At 41.1% G+C, this 19,565-nt stretch overlaps 1 protein-coding gene across 3 annotated transcripts in view; it reads left to right on the top strand.

Annotated features, from left to right (window-relative positions):
• The window catches only part of LOC126190890 (uncharacterized), a 136,296-nt gene that overhangs the window by 101,548 nt on the left and 15,183 nt on the right, over positions 1-19,565 (top strand). For all 3 annotated transcript variants that reach the window (XM_049931500.1, XM_049931499.1, XM_049931498.1), the window contains exon 9: positions 14,724-14,822. In XM_049931500.1, coding sequence (XP_049787457.1) covers positions 14,724-14,822 — 99 coding nt within the window. The remainder of the gene's footprint in view (positions 1-14,723; positions 14,823-19,565) is intronic.

Below are 19,565 nucleotides of genomic sequence, written 5' to 3'. Positions count from 1 at the left end.
ATGTCAGTGCATGAAATTGCAACATAAAAGTAATAACCAACAAAAAATAAAATATTTATGAACCCAAAAAAGTCAAACCATAAGTTTACTTAAACACAATAAACAATATAACATAAGAATCAGGTTGATTTTTCTAGGAACTCCTCAACAGAATAGAATGAGTGACCCATGGGCAAATTCTTCAGTTTAGATTTGAAAGCGCTTGGATTACTGCCAAGATTTTTGAATTCTTCTGGTAGCTTCTTGAAAATGGAAGCAGCAGTATACTGCACAGCAGTATACTGCACACCTCTCAGCACAAAAGTTAAAGAAGTGCAATCCAAATGCAGATTGGATTTCTGCCGTGTATTAACTGAGTGAAAGCTGCTAATTCTTGGGAATAAGCTGATCTTGTTATCAAGAAACGACAGTAAAGAATACATATATTGAGAGGCCAATGTCAAAATAGTCAGACTAGTGAAAAGGGGTCGACAAGAGGTTCGTGAACTTACACAACTTATTGCCCGAACTGCCCATTTCTGAGCCAGAAATGTCCTTTTAGAATGGGCAAAGTTACCCCAAAATATAATACCGTATGACATACTGAACTGTTCAGTTTCACTAATCGTTCTCTGAAATTAACATTGGGTTATGTTGAATTGTGTGTTAGAAACTGTAAAAACTGAATCTTACTGAGATTTAGCATTAGTTTATTTTCTACAGCCCATGAACTTTTGTCATGAACTGCACTATTTGAAACTGAGCCAATGTTGCACACAACGTCCTTTACTACCAAGCTAGTGTCATCAGCAAACAGAAATAGTTTACAATTACATGTAATAGTAGAGGGCATATCATTTATACAGATAAGAAACAGGAGTGGCCCCACCAGGCCCCGCCACCAATCCCTGGGGCACCCCCCAATTGACGGTACCCCTCTCAGACCCCACATCACAGCCATTCTCAACACTGAGAATAATGACCTTTTGCTGTCTGTTGTTGAAGTAGGAGGTGATTTGGGCTGCTCCCCATATTTTGCAATTCTTCAACTTCTGGAGCATTTTTTCATGATCAACACAATCAAACCCATTAGTTAAATAAAAATATATGCCTAGCATTTGAAACCTTTTGTTTAATCCATCCAGTACCTCACAAAGAAAAGAGAATATAGTATTTTCAGTTGTTAAATGACTTCTATAGCTGAACTGTACATTCAATAGCAAATTATGTGATATAAAATGATCAGTTATCCTTGCACACACAGCCTTTTCAATAACTTTAGCAAACACTGATGGCATAGAAATAGTTCTAAAATTGTCTACATTATCCCTTTCTCCCTTTTTTTTAAAAAAGCAGCTTCACAACTGAGTACATTAATCATTCAGGAAACTGACCATTCTAAAGGAAAAATTACAAATATAGCTAAATACAGGGCTAACATGTGCAGCACAGTACTTTAATAATCTGCTAGGCACTCCATCATATCCATGAGCGTCCTTAGTCTTCAGTGATTTAATTATTGACTCAATGTCCCCCTTGTCAGAATCACAGACAAGTATTTCAGACATCAATCTCGGAATGGCATTTGCCAAGAGAGTTATTTGATTCCTTGTAGAAACTAATTTTTTATTTAATTCACCAGCAGTGCTCAGAAAATGATTGTTAAACACTGTACATATATCTGACTTATCAGTAACAGAAATATTTTTACTGAAAACTGACTTAATATCGTCGACCTTGTGCTGCTGACCAGACACTTCCTTCACAACTGGCCATACGGTTTTAATTTTATCCTGTGAATTAGCTATTCTATTTGCATACCACATACTCTTTGCTTTCCTAATAAAATTTTTAAGCACCTTACAGTAATGTTTGTAATGGGCTACTGTAGCTCAGTTGTGACTACTTCTAATAGTTTGATATAATTCCCGCTTTGTTCTACATGATATCCTTATCCCACTACTCAGCGACCCAGGCTGCATTTTACTGCTAGTACCCCATTTAGAACGTTCTAATGGAAAGCAGCCCTCAAAGAGCATGAGAAATATGTCAAGGAAAGCATTATATTTGTCATATATGTTATCGGCACTATAAACGTCCTGCCACTCGTGTTCCTTAATGAAGTTTAAAAATCTCTCTGTTGCTGTTGGATTAGCTTTCCTACATAGTTTGTAATTATATGCGACATTTGTTTGAGTACAAAAGCCTTTTAGTGTTAAAATTTGTGCATCATGGTCTGAAAGGCCATTCACCCTTTTACTAACAGAATGCCCATCTAGTAATGAAGAATGAATAAAAATATTGTTTATGGCTGTGCTACTGTTCCCCTGCACCATAGTTGGAAAAAACAGTCTGCATCAGATCACATGAGTTTAGGAGATCTACCAACATCCTTTTTCGTGCACAATCATATAAAAAATTAATATTGAAGTCACCACATGTAACTAATTTTTGAAAGTTCCTATAATGTGAACCAAGAGCCCTCTCTAGCTTGAGCAGAAATGCTCTGAAGTCAAAGAGTTGGGGGATCTATAAACAACAACAATTAGAAGTTTAGTCTCCACAAATTCAACTGCCCCTGCATAACATTCAAATATCTGTTCAGTGCTGTGCCGTGATACATCTCAAATGGAATATTGTTGTTTACATACATAGCCACTCCCCCATCCCACAAGGAACTCCTTGAAAAACAGCCTGCTAATCTGTATCCTGGTAAAGGAAACCTCTGAATTGTCAAATTATTTAAGTGGTGCTCCGATATACCAATAATTTCAGTCAACATCTGTAAGCAGTTCACTAAATTTATCTGTAGTACTTCTTATATTTGGATGAAATCTGCTGATTCCTTCTCTACTTGGGAACCTGACATCCACTTAACGTGATTCCTTAGTTATACATATCAGCTGACTTCAATCTAAAAAAAGGTGCAGCTCTAACACCAACTAGTACAGGAATTTTTCCATGAGTGATCACACCACCACCCACTACACTGTCACCTATAACCTTTGCCAGCCTCCCCTTCCTATACCTATTGAGGTGCAGACCATGCCTAGTGAAACCCAATCAACTGATAGTCTCAACTGACACCACTGCAATGTGACCCATGCCTCTGCCGTCAGTGTCTTCTCCAGCCCCATGTTAACAAGCCTAACAGCTGCATTAAGATGAGGCTGATCACGACGCTGAAACAGTTTAGTCCCACCAGTTTGAGTAGCTATCTTTACCACGTCATTGCCAACATCATATTCCCAGTCCCTATCAAGACTATTCCCCACTCCACCCACTGTCACTACCTGATCCTCTTTTGTAAAATTCCTACATAACTCCCCTATTCTGTCAGTCACCTGAAATAGGCTTCACAATGCTGGTGACCTGGTACTCACTCTCCAACACTTCCTGCAACTGCTGGCTCTACCGTGCGAACTACCTAGCAGCAGAGCCTTCTTCTTTCTGTTAGACTTTGCAACTGACTTAGACCTCCTAACTGCTGAGGACTGCTGCATGTTTCCTACACCTACATCTACACCTACAGCTACAAGAGGTTCCTCTCCACTCATCTCTGACAGTTGGCCAAACCTATTGCATAAACACAAAATACAACTGTCTGAATACCACCACCACCACCACCACCACCACGTCCTCCTCCTCCTCCTCCTCCTCCTCCTCCTCCTCCTCCTCCTAACTGCCTTCTTGCCGACTGTCAGTTCCCATTACCCAGCACCCTTCACTTACCTCAACCTATCTAGTTCCTCCTTTGTGTATTGTAACTGCACCTGAAGAGGCACATATCTTAAACTCCTGCTCCTCTGTCAGTTTAATTCTACTTCAGATTCTGCATTCCCAGGAGAGAATCTTACTAGAATGCCAACTGGCTTCCCCACTGCATTTCCCCCAATGAAAATACTTTGAACAAATCCCAAACCATAACCCACTACTCACAAACCTACGACAAAGCCCACACTTCTCACTTGTGATAAAATTTTACAGTTACTGAAAAAAAACTAAAGATCTACATTACTTAAGTTAAATTACACCAGTAGAACTATTTACAGAACTAACAATAGTGATCTTGAAATTTTCTGTCTAATAAGAAAGCAACAAATTTTATCAATACTAATAAACAACTACTAATACCAAACAAACAAAACTTCACAAAATTTATTAGCTAAAACCAAAAATTCAAGTGGCCACTGGAACACTCAACTAACTTAAAACAGTGAATGAAAATTTTACCGAAATATTTCATTAGAAACAATTAAGAAATGTCAGCTGAAAACTACTGCACGGAATTTACTAAATGACTTTGACGCACAGAAAACTCTAAAAAACACAGTGAGTGTTTCCAAAAGTTTATTAAACTTTTATTTCACCACAAAGAGCAATAGACACTGTTGAAAACTATGAAATTTAATAATTGTGTAACAGTGCACAAACAACTTAGTCAGATCTTAAGAACCACTACAGCTGCAACTGCACTCTGCAAAATGTAAAAACACTGCTAATATTTGGATGAACAATTGAAAACTACTAAGTTTAATTTTCTAATACAGTGAACAAACAACTTTGACAGTACTTAGCTTTATAACCGCAACAGATGCAACCACATGCCACGAAATTTAAACACACTACTGAGGTGTGACACTTGGATGAATGATGTAAGCACACCCATGAATAACAGACCACTCGAGTCAATAACACAAAAGCAAAGCCTGAGATGAATGAAAATTCACTAATAAGTTACTTTTACAGCAAATATTAACACAAATAAACCTTAAAACAAGAAACTGAAGACTAAAACTTTATACAATATGACGAGCAGTTTCAACAGCAGTGCAGCACGTCTGGCTTTTTCTCAGTAGAACCTACCTACATCTGCATCTATACTCTGCAAGCCAACTTACGGTGTTTGGCAGAGAGTATGTATCATTTTCCTTCTTCCAGTCACAAATGGTCAGTGGGAAGAGCGACTGATGGGAAGCCTTCAAGTGGGTTTTAATCTCTGATTTTGCCTTCATGGTTGTTTCACAAGATGTACTTAGGAGAAAGCAATAAATTGTTTGCCTCTTCTAAGACCGAATGCTCTCAGAATTTTAAAAGTAAAGTAGACCTTGATGCAGAAGTCTCCCTTGCAGCATCTGCCACTAGAGTCGCTGAGTATATCCATGATGCTTTTGTGTGTACTAAGTGAGTAAGCACTTAAATCGACTGTTATGCAATATTATGTCCTCTGACTCATTACAGTTAGTGTTTCAGAGGATGAAATTTAACTATGTACTGAACTTAGTTCACTTCTACTAGGAAGCTGTAAAGAAAGTGTGTGACATAAGATTTATTATCAATATTGGTTTTATATCACAAAATTTACAAATGTGTTTCTTATAATGTTAACACACAGAACTTCCTCTTTCATTTTTCATAGAAGTGGTACAAATTGTCACAATTGTGTATTAAAATATTCTTAACATTCTAGTCATAAACACAGTCATAGCACTGTGAAAAAGCTGTAAAAATAATTAGAGCATTATGTTGTGTGTCATAGGGCACCCTAGAATATTGCTCAACATCTATAGAGCACTTGTAAGAAACAAAAATCTACTGTGGCTCTTTTATATATAACAATGTAAAACAAGTTGTGAAAGCAATCTCACAAGCAACTGTCCACCTGTGCTAAATGTCCTTCCTTCACAACTAGTTGAGCAGATGCATAATGTGGGCTGTATGTGGAACAAACATAGAAAAATAATTCACCTTTCCCAAAAAAGCTTGCAGCTCCTGGGAGTTTTTGGGATAGGGTAGAGTGTCAATGGCAGCAAGTTGTGGTCAGTGTGCTGGCCCCCTTCTTTGTTGACCATATGTCCACTAGCTCCTGGAAAAACTGCCGTGTGTGCGTGCGACACTTGAGGCCTGCATCATGTAATGTAGTAAAGAGGGTACAAAGATTGCCCACATGGTTGTGACACATAGTGCCTTGACAATTAAGTCACCGAGATAGTACAAGCAGAGATGGACATGGTTAACTGTTCCAGATATGTCTGGAAGATTACCGGCGTGGAAGAGATCAATGGGGCAAGTGCTTGTATTTGTATAAGCCAAAGCGACAGCTGATGACCATAATACATTACGATTCCTCATCTAGTGAGATCAGCGAATATACATCAGCAAGATCTATCTTAAGAAAGACAGTCACTTCCACAAAGCTTCATGAAAAGGACCTCTTTCTGTGGTAAGGGGCAGGCTTCTAAGTGTGTGTGGTCACTGATTGTGCCCTTTAAAGCCAGAAGCAAAATAGCTCCACTGTCAGTTGTGATTTCTCCGTGTTATTGTATGGCTTGGTTCTGAATTTGCTACGTCTTAGATTTTTGGTCTTAGTTTACTCAATGGACTTGTTATTCTGCAATGCTGTCTCTGTTTATCTTCTGTTCATTGGAGTTGATGTCATTGCTTCTAGCATATTCTGATGTATCTTGTAATCTCCCCCCTCCTCCCTTCTTCCATCTATTGTCCACATTAAACAACACCCAGCCCAAGTAATTAATAAGCAAAATATTTTATGAAGATTTGAGAGGAGTGGAGATTACAGTAAACTTTCTAGTTTACTTAGCTTGTCATGTTGAGACGTCTCCAGTTCTTCTTGGTTAAGGATCTGAGTGTTAAAGCTGAAAATCTAACATCAGGTCCTCTTGGGTGGTTTGTATTACATAAATTGGAAGATTGTTGTTGCAGAAGTTTTTTTATGTGAACGTAGTTTCCACTGATTTTCTCCCATTTCAGTACATCACACAGTATTTCAATTTTTTACATTAACAAATCAGAGGCAAGCTTACAACTCCCTCATTCTGTGGAAGTAACAGTATTCCCAAGGGTTTACAATTTTTCTTAACAAATGAATTCCTACAAGTTTTGGCACATTATCAATTTCAATTATTATTTCATAAATGAATACAGAAATAAACATAGTAAAGAGTACAGGATTGCGTAATTAATAATCGAAATTTTAACGCTTGAGCGAGCGTGCCTGAGTACTAAGTATGCCAACCAAAAATAAAATGATTTTGTGTAGTTCCATTTTTGTTTCACAAATGCAAGCCTATACCTGTTCCTTCAGTATTTCTTCAGGTAACACAGTGATAAATTGTGTTGTCATATCACCAAGTGAGCAGCAGTAATATAAAACACAAAGCGTGCTTGGCGAGAAAAAATTTACCATCGGTTAAAAAAAATTACCCTAGTTATGAACTAGTAACGTAATCTCACATTGAGGCAGTTGTCTATGAGATAATTAGTGACTGAATAAGCAGATGACAGAGATCTGATGCAACTTCACTATTTAATGCTTTGAATGCGTCAGTACTGTCTCTTTAACACATGTCCTTGGCAACATAGAGTTATAGTGAAAATTTATTTTGTTATTGTTTAATAAAACAGTAGTTTAGCTCATATTATGGAAGTTTATTTTCTCCTTGTTTAAATAAACTAAGATTAAACTGTGATTTTGATCATACTTGACTTACCTTGGTAACATAAGAAAACCTATTCTTTTAATGTGTACAAAGTGCGCCGCACGCCCGCTCATGTTATGAAAAGTGGCGCTCGAGTGTTAAGCGTGCAAATAATTCATAATTTCAAATGTAAAAAAAAAATTAACTGTACATTCAAAACTAGTATTTATCGATTATAACATCAAAACTAAAATATTTTATAAAGTCATTCCTTTTCATAAATTTTTGGTTGAAATATAACATACTGTGTATAAAATTATATGAAGGTTTTCAAAAAAGCAACTGAGATGATATTGACCTGTCCAAAATTTGAAAAAAAAAATAATAAAAATAATATTGACATCATCAACTACTGTTGAGGTAAAGTAATGCTAGAGGAGGATGTCCTGTTACAATTTTTACTGCAGTTTATATGAGCTGCCTTATCATCTTGATGTGTTCTTTCTTCTTAGTGATGTACATTTCTCAGTTTCCTTGGCTATTACATTTTTATGAAAAGCATAGTTGCTACGCACCCTATAGTGGAGATGCTCAGTCACAGATAGGCACAACAAAAAGACTCTCAGAAAGTGAGCTTTCCGCTTGTGGGGGGTGAGGAGGAGGGTATGATGGGGAGGGGGAGGGATAGCAGGGTGGGGGTGGGGGATGGTAAAGTGCTGCTTGTGGAAGCATACAGGGATGAGGTGGAGAGAGGGTAGGGCAGCTAGGTGCAGTCGGGAGGTTAGGTGGAGAGAAAGGGGGAGGGGAGGTAGTGGAAGAAAAGAGAAGTAGAAAGACTGTGGGTGCATTGATGGAACAGAGGGCTGTGTAGTGCTGGAATGGGAACAGGGAAGGGGCTAGACGGGTAGGCAATGACTAACGAGGGTTGAGGTCAGGAGGATTATGGAAAGGTAGAATATATTGCAGGAAGAGTTCCCACCTTGTTGGTTATCAAGCCCATGTAGAATGCAGTAAAGTGGTTGCAGATTAGCTTGTACATCACCTGACTGGTTTCACAGGTAGACTTGTCCTTGACAAGATAGGTGATGCTTTTAACCAGAATGGAATAGGTGATGGTGGAAGGATGTATGGGATGGGTCTTGCGTCTAGGCGTATTAAAGGGATACGAGCCAAGAGGCAAGGGGTTGGGAGCAGTGGTTGTGCAAGAATGGATGAGGATATTGTGTAAGTTCGGTGGGCAGTGGGAGGAATGTCCTACCCACTATCCTTCCCACCCCTCACACAGTGGTATTCTGACACCCACCAAACTTTCACAATATCCTCATCCATCCCTGTAGGACCTCCGCTGCAAACCCCTTGTTTCAAGGCTCATGACCTGTAATAGACCTAGATGCGAGACCTGTCCATTACGTCCTCCCACCACCACCACCTTCTTCACTCCAGTCACCAGCATCACCTACACCATCAAAGCCAGGGCTGCCTGTGAAACTGGGCATGTGATCTACAAGCTAAGCTGCAACCACTGTGCTACATTCTATGTGGGCATGACAAACAACAAGCTATCTGTTCAAACAAATTTCGGGCTTGCAGCCGGTCATCGTTCAATACTTCGCACGATATTTCAACTGGGCACCTGCCAGTCATCTTCAGGTGAGCCATCGCAGACTGGCGATAATGTCCTCCGCTCTGCAGTATATAGCATACTGTAACTATTCTGCGCATGCGTCGAAAACTTGATAGTTGAACCAACACTGCCCACCGGCAGCACCCTCGCTGGTAGAATAGCGGAACTCAGTCGCCCTCTGCGTTGCTGTTTGCCACGGCCGTCGACACACTCTGTCGTCTTCGATTTGAGCAAATCGTGGAGATGATGGGATTCCATGCACTGTCCAGCTGGTAGCCGCTGTCACAGTTTAACAGATTTTCCGCCAGTCGTATTTCTACGGATTCTTTAATAATGGAGTCCGAGAAAGACGTTGCTGTGGACAAAATCAATGTTTTCTCATACTCTAATGAATGTCGAGTAGAAATACAATGTTCAGCAATAGCGGACTTGCTTGGCTGCAAAAGGCGGGTGTAACGTTGATGTTCAGTGCAGCGTTCTTTCACGGTGTGTGTGGTTTGACCTATGTAAGCCATACCACATTGGCACGGTATCTTGTAAATTCCGGCCTTTCGTAGTAACAGATTGTCCTTAACTGATCCCACAAGGTCCGCAATCTTCGATGGTGGGCGGAAAACCACTTTTACCTGAAATTTTCGGAGGATTCTTGCTATTTTAAACGAAGTGTTCCCAACGAAAAGAAGAAACGCTAAAGATTGTTCCGGCATGTTCTCCTCTTTATTCACTTCCTGCTTCTTAGTTTTAACTGTTAGTGCCCTGTTAATCTGCCAGATGGAATACCCATTTTCGCTGAATACTGTCTTTAGATGGGCGAGTTCTTGAGATAAGCTATCTAGATCTGAGACAGTAAGAGCTCTATGAACAAGCGTTTTAAGCAAACTCAAGGTTTGCAATGGGTGATGGCAACTCGATGCTTGCAGGTACAAATCAGTATGAGTGGGTTTCCAGACACACAAACGAACACAAACATACACACAAAATTCAAGCTTTCGCAAAAAACTGTTCCCTCATCAGGAAAGAGGGAAGGAGAGGGAAAGACGAAAGGATGTGGGTTTTAAGGGAGAGGGTAAGGAGTCATTCCAGTCCCGGGAGCAGAAAGACTTACCTTAGGGGGGAAAAAAGGACGGGTATACACTCGCACACACACACATATCCATCCACCAATATATATATATTCAAATAGAAAAATAAAATATATATATATATACCTAAAAACAAAGATGATGTGACTTACCAAATGAAAGTGCTGGCAGGTCGACAGACACACAAACGAACACAAACATACACATAAAATTCAAGCTTTCGCAACAAACTGTTGCCTCATCAGGAAAGAGGGAAGGAGAGGGAAAGACGAAAGGATGTGGGTTTTAAGGGAGAGGGTAAGGAGTCATTCCAGTCCCGGGAGCGGAAAGACTTACCTTAGGGGGGAAAAAAGGACAGGTATACACTCGCACACACACAATATGGATATATAGGGATATGTGTGTGTGTGCAAGTGTACACCTGTCCCCCCCCCCCCCCCCCCAAGGCAAGTCCTTCCTCTCCCGGGACTGGAACGACTCCCCCCCCCCCCCCCCCAGTCGTTCCAGTCCTGGGAGAGGTAGGACTTGCCTTGGGGGGGGGGGGGGGAGAAAGGTGTACACTTACACACACACACATATCCCTATATATCCATATTGTGTGTGTGCGAGTGTATACCTGTCCTTTTTTCCCCCTAAGGTAAGTCTTTCCGCTCCCGGGATTGGAATGACTCCTTACCCTCTCCCTTAAAACCCAAATCCTTTCGTAATTCCCTCTCCTTCCCTCTTTCCTGATGAGGCAACCGTTGGTTTCGAAAGCTTGAATTTTGAATTTTGTGTGTATGTTTGTGTGTCTATTGACCTGCCAGTGCTTTTGTTTGGTAAGTCTCATCATCTTTCTTTTTAGATATATTTTTCCCACGTGGAATGTTTCCCTCTATTATATTCATATCATTAATTTGAACCCAACAATCACGTTTGTTATTGTTATTGTTATTGTTATTGTCACTGTTACATTTCGTAGTCTTTTCTGTCGTCTTATTTCGTCCTTCTGTTTTTGTCAGCAGTTTCACTTTCTATTCACCTTCTCCTTTTTTACCGTAATCCAGTATTCAATTTTATCCTGCCGATATATACTCAATAATATGTAATAATACGTAACCCACTTCCAAACCAGCGAAACTCTATGCCTTTACAAATGTCTGCTTGTGTCTGTGTATATGCGGATGGATATGTGTGTGTGTGTGCGAGTGTATACCTGTCCTTTTTTCCCCCTAAGGTAAGTCTTTCCGCTCCCGGCATTGGAATGACTCCTTACCCTCTCCCTTAAAACCCAAATCCTTTTGTCTTTCCCTCTCCTTCCCTCTTTCCTGACAAGGCAACCGTTGGTTGCGAAAACTAGAATTTTGTGTGTATGTTTGTGTGTCTATCGACCTGCCAGCGCCTTTGTTTGGTAAGTCTCATCATCTTTGTTTTTAGGTATATATAAGATGATGTGACTTGCCAAATGAAAGTGCTGGCAGGTCGACAGACACAAACGAACACAAACATACACACAAAATTCAGCTTTCGCAACAAACTGTTGCCTCATCAGGAAAGAGGGAAGGAGAGGGAAAGACGAAAGGATGTGGGTTTTAAGGGAGAGGGTAAGGAGTCATTCCAGTCCCGGGAGCAGAAAGACTTACCTTAGGGGGAAAAAGGACGGGTACACACTCGCACACACACACATATCCATCCACACATATACAGACACAAGCAGACATATTTAAAGACAAAGAGTTTGGGCAGAGATGTCAGTCGAGGCAGAAGTGCAGAGGCAAAGATGATGTTGAATGACAGGTGAGGTATGAGTGGCGGCAACTTGAAATTAGCGGAGATTGAGGCCTGGTGGATAACGGGAAGAGAGGATATATTGAAGAGAAAGTTCCCATCTCCGGAGTTCGGATAGGTTGGTGTTAGTAGGAAGTATCCAGATAACCCGGACGGTGTAACACTGCGCCAAGATGTGCTGGTCGTGCACCAAGGCATGTTTAGCCACAGGGTGATCCTCATTACCAACAAACACTGTCTGCCTGTGTCCATTCATGCGAATGGACAGTTTGTTGCTGGTCATTCCCACATAGAATGCATCACAGTGTAGGCAGGTCAGTTGGTAGATCACGTGGGTGCTTTCACACGTGGCTCTGCCTTTGATTGTGTACACCTTCCGGGTTACAGGACTGGAGTAGGTGGTGGTGGGAGGGTGCATGGGACAGGTTTTACACCGGGGGCGGTTACAAGGATAGGAGCCAGAGGGTAGGGAAGGTGGTTTGGGGATTTCATAGGGATGAACTAAGAGGTTACGAAGGTTAGGTGGACGGCGGAAAGACACTCTTGGTGGAGTGGGGAGGATTTCATGAAGGATGGATCTCATTTCAGGGCAGGATTTGAGGAAGTCGTATCCCTGCCGGAGAGCCACATTCAGAATCTGATCCAGTCCCGGAAAGTATCCTGTCACAAGTGGGGCACTTTTGTGGTTCCTCTGTGGGAGGTTCTGGGTTTGAGAGGATGAGGAAGTGGCTCTGGTTATTTGCTTCTGTACCAGGTCGGGAGGGTAGTTTGCGGGATGCGAAAGCTGTTGTCAGGTTGTTGGTGTAATGCTTCAGGGATTCTGGACTGGAGCAGATTCGTTTGCCACGAAGACCTAGGCTGTAGGGAAGGGACCGTTTGATGTGGAATGGGTGGCAGCTGTCGTAATGGAGGTACTGTTGCTTGTTGGTGGGTTTGATGTGGACGGACGTGTGAAGCTGGCCATTGGACAGGTGAAGGTCAACATCAAGGAAAGTGGCATGGGATTTGGAGTAGGACCAGGTGAATCTGATGGAACCAAAGGAGTTGAGGTTGGAGAGGAAATTCTGGAGTTCTTCTTCACTGTGAGTCCAGATCATGAAGATGTCATGAATAAATCTGTACCAAACTTTGGGTTGGCAGGCCTGGGTAACCAAGAAGGCTTCCTCTAAGCGAGCCATGAATAGGTTGGCGTACGAGGGGGCCATCCTGGTACCCATGGCTGTTCCATTTAATTGTTGGTATGTCTGGTTTTCAAAAGTGAAGAAGTTGTGGGTCAGGATGAAGCTGGCTAAGGTAATGAGGAAAGAGGTTTTAGGTAGGGTGGCAGGTGATCGGCGTGAAAGGAAGTGCTCCATCGCAGCGAGGCCCTGGACGTGCGGGATATTTGTGTATAAGGAAGTGGCATCAATGGTTACAAGGATGGTTTCTGGGGGTAACGGATTGGGTAAGGATTCCAGGCGTTCGAGAAAGTGGTTGGTGTCTTTGATGAAGGATGGGAGACTGCATGTAATGGGTTGAAGGTGTTGATCCACGTAGGCAGAGATACGTTCTGTGGGGGCTTGGTAACCAGCTACAATGGGGCGGCCGGGATGATTAGGTTTGTGAATTTTAGGAAGAAGGTAGAAGGTAGGGGTGCGGGGTGTCGGTGGGGTCAGGAGGTTGATGGAGTCAGGTGAAAGGTTTTGTAGGGGGCCTAAGGTTCTGAGGATTCCTTGAAGCTCTGCCTGGACATCAGGAATGGGATTACCTTGGCAAACTTTGTATGTGGGGTTGTCTGAAAGCTGACGCAGTCCCTCAGCCACATACTCCCGACTATCAAGTACCACGGTCGTGGAACCCTTGTCCGCCGGAAGAATGACGATGGACCGGTCGGCCTTCAGATCACGGATAGCCTGGGCTTCAGCAGTGGTGATGTTGGGAGTAGGATTACCAGGCCTCAATCTCCGCTAATTTCAAGTTGCCGCCACTCATACCTCACCTGTCATTCAACATCATCTTTGCCTCTGCACTTCTGCCTTGACTGACATCTCTGCCCAAACTCTTTGTCTTTAAATATGTCTGCTTGTGTCTGTATATGTGTGGATGGATATGTGTGTGTGTGCGAGTGTGTACCCGTCCTTTTTTCCCCCTAAGGTAAGTCTTTCTGCTCCCGGGACTGGAATGACTCCTTACCCTCTCCCTTAAAACCCACGTCCTTTCGTCTTTCCCTCTCCTTCCCTCTTTCCTGATGAGGCAACAGTTTGTTGCGAAAGCTTGAATTTTGTGTGTATGTTTGTGTTCGTTTGTGTCTGTCGACCTACCAGCACTTTCATTTGGTAAGTCACATCATCTTTGTTTTAGATATATTTTTCCTTCGTGGAATGTTTCCTTCTATTATAACCATATATATATATATATATATATATATATATATATATATATATATATATATATATATATATATATATATATATATATATATATATATTATTTTGCTATTTGAATTTGGTTTGAGGAATGCAGAAATTGAACTATAGACCTACTTTGTTTAATTTGTAAATAAACTTATGCAAAAACAGAGTTAATGAACAGTTCTAAATTACCTAGGTTGTAAGTGATGTGCCAGTCATTTCTAACCTTCCAAACTCTCCTCTCCACCCTGAGGATGGGGCTATTTTAAATGCTAGGATAGACTTTTACCTTTCTACTTCTATGTGTGTGTACTGTTAGTACTTGGTATTTCAACTCCTGAATGTAAGTACTATTCAGCATTTCTGTTTCCATGTTTGTCATTCTTTTCAAGTGAATTTCGGTTTTATTGTAATTAGCATTCATATGGAACTTCACTTGCAGGTGGAAACACATCAGCAAAAGGAATGAACATTTTACCACCTCCATCAGCCCTTATAACTGCTGAAGGACGGTCGGACATAAATGATCTCATGAACAAAGGTAGAAATTTTACTTTGTATAAAAATTAGGTTACATGTAAATAAAATGATGGAACAGTCTGGGACTGTAGTGATTGTAGTATAACAATTTCTAAGTTCGTAAAATTATTTACTTTTTAAACAACAATGGAAATTCCAGGATGGAATAAAACATAAAATAAAGGAAAGGCAGTCATTCACCTATAGCTGACTTATATGTGGCACTTAGAAACATTCAACAGAATACATTATTTCCCCTAACTTTTGAGCTTTTGCTCTTTCTCTAGCAAAAGTTTTGTGTCATCTCGTTGTCACTGTAAGCTTGCACCATGAGAAGCAAGGAGAGGATGTTGTTGATCGCCAGTATCCTCTTTCTATAACACAACTGCATTCTTATATTAACAGGGTTCTTTATTAACCAGAACAAAAAGTTACTTACCTTAAGATAGTCCAAGTGTGCTGGTACAAGCTCATCTGTAGTAGTCCACGTTAGCCTCACTGCTGGTGAAGTAAAAGTCCTGCTAAGTACTGTATATACTCAAATAATCCGCACACCCCAATTTTGAGGAAGAGGAAAAAAAATTATTTTTTAAAATTTGTTTTATTTACAAAAAAATTGTTCCAATGTTATAATGTGTTCAAAAGTATGTATAATAACTACTGGTTTGAAGCATCGCTGCTGTACAGGTTGATACATCGTTAAAACACAATTGATTCAGCGGCGTGCAGCTGGCCAGCCTGCAGGCGGGTGGCCAGCGGCATGCAGCTGGCCGGCTGGCCCATTAGAAGGGCGGGCGGCTGGGGAACATTATCACTGCCAGCTGGGACTCTATGCATACCTACACTAGCAAAACAAGAAATGTGAATTATCTTGTTTACGAATTTGTTAATACGGTATGTGCAATAAAATATTTTAGTCAATACTGGTACGTTTCCTCTCTTACCACTCTATTCATCACTTTCGTCGTCATCACTAGCAGGAGAATCATTGTCGTCTTCACCATCTTCCCATAGAGCGTCATCCTCTGTTCCATCCAGTGAATTTGTTATTCCCTTTTTTTGAAGGATTTCTCCACCAGTGGTTGCGGAATGGAGTCCCATGCACTTTTCACCCATTCACAAATCTGGGACATATCCGGCTGTTTGATTTTTCCACTAGGTGTGAACTTATAGTTTTCATCAGCCATCCATTGCATATATTGCTGTTTAAGTGCAGCTTTGAATGGCTGATTTATACACACATCTAGTGGTTGTAGGATGGATGTTAGGCCTCCAGGGATAATGACCAAGTCAGTTTTCCCTTTTTGTAATTTGTCTTTCACTTCCTTAGTTGTATGTCTGCAGAAGCTGTCTAAGGCCAACATGTTGCGTAAATTCAGTAATGCACCAGGACGACGTTCCAAACATGTGTTACCCAGTCAATTATAAGTTCATAGTCCATCCACCCTTTTGAATTCGCTCTCACTAATACCGGTATGCCTTGTAATGATATTTTTGGAATAGTTTTCCTTTTAAATATCACGTAAGGTGGTAGCTTTTGTCCATTGCCAGCTACACACAACATCACTGTACATCTTTGTTTCTCACTGCCACCAGTCCTTATCATGATGCTGGATTCTCCTTTCCTGTTCACTGTGTTGTCGAGCGGCATCTCAAAATAGACTGGCGTTTGATCCACATTACCAATTTGCGATAATATATAGGACTGTTTACGGCACAGATTTATCACATAACAATGAAAATTCACTATTTTTTTTCTTGTAATCGCCTGGAAGCCGCTGAGCGATAGTAGTTGTCCTCCGGAATCCTAAACCATTTCAGTTGAAAAATCTTGATAGTCAGCCCCAGCTAGCTTTGAAACTGGTAATGCCTAGTTCTTTGGCTGAAGACAATGCTTTAAGTTGGCACATTTCACTCGTCACCATGCATATGTATTGTCACTTCTCATCTACATAATCACAGAGCCTTTTCTCGAGGTCCAGGTGCTTCACTTTTTGGCCGCGAAATGCCTGGCAGTTACTTAGTTTCTTGAAGCTGCGTTTTATTTTTTCGCCAGTTGCGAATACAACTCTCACTCGCGTCGTACTTTCTTCCTGCTGTACGGTTTCCAATATTCTCGGCATCTTCAATAATTTTCACTTTTTCTTTAGCAGTGTACGAGCGATAACAAGAACTTGTAGCCATAATTAACAAGTCTGAGGAAGTTAATACTTCACTCCTAACATGCTACTGCCTAAAATTCGGGAAAAAACATGCGCGGATTATTCGAGTATATACGGTATACTGTTCTGGTCACTAGTGACTGACTGACTCTGCGACCAATGCCTCGACTCGGTGACTCACTGGATGACTGACAGTCGAGAGGATGTTTGTGGTATGTTGCCTGTGACTCTGTATTTTGTCCTCAGTCCTGATAGGTGCATTGTTTGCGCCTGCTATCGATTTTCTCGCAACGTCTCTGCCACCTGCTGTGCTGGCGACAGCTTACACCAGCATATTCCCCTACCCCCCCCCCCCCCCCCCCCCTCCCACCCTGAAATGCCTCACTGTTGTTGTGTAGTGAGGCTGCGAAGGACATTGGGAAGGGAGGCACACGATGTTGGACGTAGCTGTGGAGGACGGTGTACTCCCGACCCTACCCCGCCATCTGGCTTGTGAGGCAACAGGAATACACTGCCATTTGACTGTGCATTTCTGTATATTTCGTGTGTGCAATTTAGATTTCAGCTTTCACAGTATTATCGAGTACAATGATCTTAGACCATTAATGTTGGGGGTTGGGTTGTTTTTGGGGGACAAGACCAGACAGCGAGGTCATAGGTCTCATTGGATTAGAGAAGGATGGGGAAGGCACCATCGCGGTATTTACCTGGAGCGATTTAGGGAAATCACGGAAAACATAAATCAGGATGGCCAGACATGGGACTGAACCGCCATCCTCCTGAATGCGAGTCCAGCGTGCTAACCACTGCGCCACCTCACTCGCTAATTAATGTATTATGCTTTGTACTGTGCAAGATGGCATATTATTACATGCTATTATTGAGTACAATGTTCTTGTACACAGGTAACATACAGAAACATACAGTCAGATACCACTGTATTCTTTCAGAAAATTATAAGAATAATTTTTGGTAAGTACTTTACAATAACTTTTAAAAAGATATTTAGGAATCTTTTATTGACATGTAACAGGAATGGTGCTCTAAGTAAAATGCATAAATAATTTTAAGTAAGAAGTACATGATATACTAGTGACACTTTGTCAGTGCTAGCTGTCAATTTTCCTGCCAGTCTACCGGTGCCATGACTGCAATGAATTACACAGTAGTGTGTGGTATTAGACATGAGCATTTGGTGAATTATTCTATATACTGTGCTTTTGACCTTGATTTGCTGCTGCATCGTTCATCTTGTCCCTTACACACCTGGCAATGTTTTAGAAAGAGTACTTCCACAGCTGGTATAGGAGACATGCAATAACCTTTTTACAAGGTGCATTGTAGCAGGGTTTTGCTATTAAAATGCACCTCCTATTTTTATGTCTGCATTTTATGACTGCATATTTTCATGTTGTATGAATGTACTCACAGATCTGAAGGTGGTAATCATGCTTACTGAAACCGATAATCGACCATAAAGATTATTTACAGGCAATCTTAGCTAAGGAGGTCACCTTCTCTCAAGTAATTATTACAGGTCTTCCCTTACAACTCACGATGAGTAAACTAATAAGTTTATTGTGATCTCGGAGTAATAATCCCAACATTATTAAATAGTACCTACCTTAAATTTGTGAATTAAAAACCACAGAACAGAACAGAACACATTATTTTGTTGTGTCTATATTATATTCTGAAATGTATTTTGTGCTGACAGACTGATCTGTAGCATATCTGGAGATATAGTTTAGGCTCAAAGGCGACAGTTTGGATGAGAGTCAGCAAAGCCAACAAATGTAAATACAAAATCTTAGCATAGCCAGAGGTCTAAGTTATGTTGAAAGTTGACATTTTAATTGTAGGTTAACGAAGTAAGATTGAATAAATCTTTGTACATAAAACTGCCAGGCATCCACCAAACCACTAAAATGTGAATGTTGTAAAACTTCAGGATTTTTATGAATGAATCACACAGTAAAATATGTAATATAGTGTAGCTGCACAGGGAACACAACTGTGCTTATAAAAGTAATTACAAAATAGCTCCTGCTCTAACAACTTTTTTTAAACTGACACAAATAACATGTAAATTGAAGGTGGAAGGACGAGGAAGGGAAGAGACTACTGATGTCAGCTGCACTGGAAGGTTACATGGAATCAGCGGCGACAAGTAAAAATGGGTACCAGGTTGGGATTTGAACCTGGAATCTCTGGCAGGTGCATTAATCACAGCGCCATCCAGGACACAGCATTCGCGCATCCACGTGAACTAGCTTGGCATGCCTCATGGCCCATCTACATTCCCAACAAACGTCATCTATCCGCACACCCTGTCCATTTCCTCCACTGTTGCTACACTGAGATTCCTGCAGAAGGGCGAATATATTTGAGCACCTGCACTGAAGCAAATGATTCCATTGCCAATCTATGTGAATCCGTTATATGAATGTGCAGTGTCTGTTCATCAGATCCTGGGTTCAAATCCCAGTCCAGCACACATTTTCACTCATCGCCGCAGATTCCGCATAACATCCTGATGCAGCTGACATCAGTAATCCCTTTCCTTTCCTTTCTTTTTCTTTTCTTTCTCTGTGTGGTGTCCA

This window comes from Schistocerca cancellata, chromosome 6, assembly GCF_023864275.1.
Source record: "Schistocerca cancellata isolate TAMUIC-IGC-003103 chromosome 6, iqSchCanc2.1, whole genome shotgun sequence".
Classification (NCBI taxonomy): Eukaryota; Metazoa; Arthropoda; class Insecta; order Orthoptera; family Acrididae; genus Schistocerca; species Schistocerca cancellata.
Note: the sequence above shows the minus strand (reverse complement) of the source record. Positions and strands in the feature narration are given on the sequence as shown.